Source organism: Oncorhynchus nerka, linkage group LG6 (assembly GCF_034236695.1).
Source record: "Oncorhynchus nerka isolate Pitt River linkage group LG6, Oner_Uvic_2.0, whole genome shotgun sequence".
NCBI lineage: Eukaryota > Metazoa > Chordata > Actinopteri > Salmoniformes > Salmonidae > Oncorhynchus > Oncorhynchus nerka.
This window is the reverse complement of record NC_088401.1, coordinates 82,796,615-82,799,434: the sequence shown is the minus strand read 5'-3', so window position 1 is coordinate 82,799,434 and position 2,820 is coordinate 82,796,615. Positions and strand designations below refer to the sequence as shown.

General features: G+C 60.2%; 1 protein-coding gene across 1 annotated transcript in view; it reads right to left on the bottom strand.

Moving 5' to 3' along the window:
- Nucleotides 1-626: 626 nt before the first annotated feature.
- The window catches only part of LOC135572082 (uncharacterized), a 5,600-nt gene continuing 3,406 nt past the window's right edge, over nt 627-2,820 (bottom strand). The window contains exons 3-4 of the mRNA XM_065019095.1: nt 1,992-2,820; nt 627-1,775 (exon numbers count right to left, since the gene is read on the bottom strand). The exon at nt 1,992-2,820 is cut by the window's right edge and continues 77 nt beyond it. Of these exons, the coding sequence (XP_064875167.1) occupies nt 627-1,775; nt 1,992-2,820 (1,978 nt within the window). The remainder of the gene's footprint in view (nt 1,776-1,991) is intronic.

The following is a 2,820-nucleotide window of genomic DNA, read 5'->3' as shown; positions in this document are numbered from 1 at the left end:
ACAGACAGACAGGGCAGGCAGGCAGTCAGGCAGGCAGGCAGTCCGGCAGTCAGGCAGGCAGTCAGTCCGGCAGTCAGGAAGGCAGTCAGTCAGTCCGGCAGTCAGGCAGGCAGGCAGTCAGTCAGTCCGGCAGTCAGTCAGTCCGGCAGTCAGTCAGTCCGGCAGTCAGTCAGTCCGGCAGTCAGGCAGGCAGTCAGGCAGGCAGTCAGTCCGGCAGACAGGCAGGCAGTCAGTCCAGCAATCAGGCAGGCAGTCAGTCCGGCAGTCAGGCAGGCTTCCGTTCCCCTGCAGTGGGACAGATCCTGGGGACGTGGGGAACGCTGTCAGCAGCACTCAATATCACACAGCACACCAACATAGACTGGGGCTGGGAATGTAGTCATAAAATCTCATTCAAGTCAATGTTCCTGGCGGCCATATTGAGTCTATCCAGAGACTGTTCCTTTCTAGTAATTCTATTTCTATGGTTATTTCTACCACCACCATAACATCATAATCTAAGTCACCTATTATTAGAGGGGTTGGGTTAAAGGCAGAAGACATATTTCAGTTGAAAACATTCAGTTGGACAACTGACTAGGTTTCCCCCTTTCCCTATTCCCACCTGTTCCTTGGCCTAGTCGTAGTCAGTGTGGCGTGGGGAAGGGAAGGGGGTGGACGCTGAAGGGGAAGGGAAGGGGTGGACGCTGGATGGACGCTGAAGGGGAAGGGAAGGGGGGTGGAGGCTGAGGGGGTAGAGGATAAGGCAGCTGGATGGACGCTGAAGGGGCTGGTGGAGGCTGGTGGAGGCTGGGTAAGGGATAAGGCAGCTGGATGGACGCTGAAGGGGCTGGTGGAGGCTGGTGGAGGCTGGGTAGAGGGATAAGGCAGCTGGATGGACGCTGAAGGGGGCTGGTGGAGGCTAGGGTATAAGGCAGCTGGATGGATAAGCTGGATGGGCTGGTGGAGGCTGGATAAAGGGATAGGGCAGCTGGATGGAGGGGGCTGGTGGAGGCTGGTGCAGGCTGGGTAGAGGTATAAGGCAGCTGGATAAGGGGGCTGGTGGAGCTGGATGGCAGCTGGATGGACGCTGAAAGGGGCTGGTGGAGGCTGGGTAGAGGATAAGGCAGCTGGATGGACGCTGAAGGGGGCTGGCTAGAAGCTGGATGGACGCTGAAGGAGGCTGGTGGAGGCTGGGGTATAAGGCAGCTGAATGGACACTGAAGGGGCTGGTGGATGGGAGAGGATAAGGCAGCTGGAGGGGAAGGTGGCTGGTAGAGGCTGGCTGGGGGCTGGATGGACGCTGAAGGGGGCTGGTGGAGGCTGAGTAGAGGTATAAGGCAGCTGGATGGACGCTGAAGGGGGCTGGTGGAGGCTGGGTAAAGGGATAAGGCAGCTGGATGGAGGGGGCTGGTGGAGGCTAGAGGAAGGGGGCTGGCTGGAGGCTGGGTAGAGGATAAGGCAGCTGGATGGATGACGCTGATAAAGCTGGATGGGCTGAAGGGGGCTGGTGGAGGCCTAGTAGAGGGATAAGGCAGCTGGATGGACGCTGAAGGGGCTGGGGGCTGGGTAGGGGATGGTGGAGGCTGGAGGCTGGGTAGAGGATAAGGCAGCTGGATGGACGCTGAAGGGGCTGGTAGAGGCTGGGTAGGGGGATAAGGCAGCTGGATGGACGCTGAAGGGGGCTGGTGGAGGCTGGGTAGAGGTATAAGGAAGCTGGATGGACCCTGAAGGGGCTGGTGGAGGCTGGCTAGAGGGATAAGGCAGCTGGATGGGCTGAAGGGGGCTGGTGGAGGCTGGGTAGGGGATGCTGAAGGGGGCTGGTGGAGGCTTAGTAGAGGGATAAGACAGCTGGATGGCTGAAGGGGGCTGGTGGAGGCCTAGTAGAGGGATAAGGCAGCTGGATGGACGCTGAAGGGGAATGGTGGAGGCTGGGTAGAGGGATAAGGAAGCTGGATGGACGCTGAAGGGGCTGGTGGAGGCTAGTAGAGGGATAAGGCAGCTGGATGGACGCTGAAGGGGGCTGGTGGAGGCTGGGTAGAGGGATAAGGCAGCTGGATGGACACTGAAGGGGGCTGGTGGAGGCTGGGTAGAGGGATAAGGCAGCTGGATGGACGCTGAAGGGGAATGGTGGAGGCTGGGTAGAGGGATAAGGCAGCTGGATGGACGCTGAAGGGGGCTGGTGGAGGAGGCTGGATGGACGCTGAAGGGGGTTGGTGGAGGCTGGGTAGAGGGATAAGGCAGCTGGATGGACGCTGAAGGGGGCTGGTGGAGGCTGGGCAGAGGGATAAGGCAGCTGGATGGACTGAAGGGGCTGGTGGAGGCTGGGTAGAGGGATAAGGCAGCTGGATGGACGCTGAAAGGGGGCTGGTGGAGGCTGAAGGGGGGGTGGAGTAGAGGGATAAGGCAGCTGGATGGACGCTGAAGGGGCTGGTGGAGGCTGGGTAGAGGGATAAGGCAGCTGGATGGACGCTGAAGGGGGCTGGTGGAGGCTGGGTAGAGGGATAAGGCAGCTGGATGGACGCTGAAGGGGGCTGGTGGAGGCTGGGTAGAGGATAAGGCAGCTGGATGGACACTGAAGGGGCTGGTGGAGGCTGGGTAGGGGATAAGGCAGCTGGATGGACGCTGAAGGGGCTGGTGGAGGCTGGGTAGAGGTATAAGGAGGCTGGATGGTAGCTGAAGGGGGCTGGTAGAGGCTGGGTAGAGATATAAGGAAGCTGGATGGACCCTGAAGGGGCTGGTGGAGGCTGGCTAGAGGGATAAGGCAGCTGGATGGACGCTGAAGGGGGCTGGTGGAGGCTAGGGGGATAGGGCAGCTGGATGGACGCTGAAGGGGCTGGT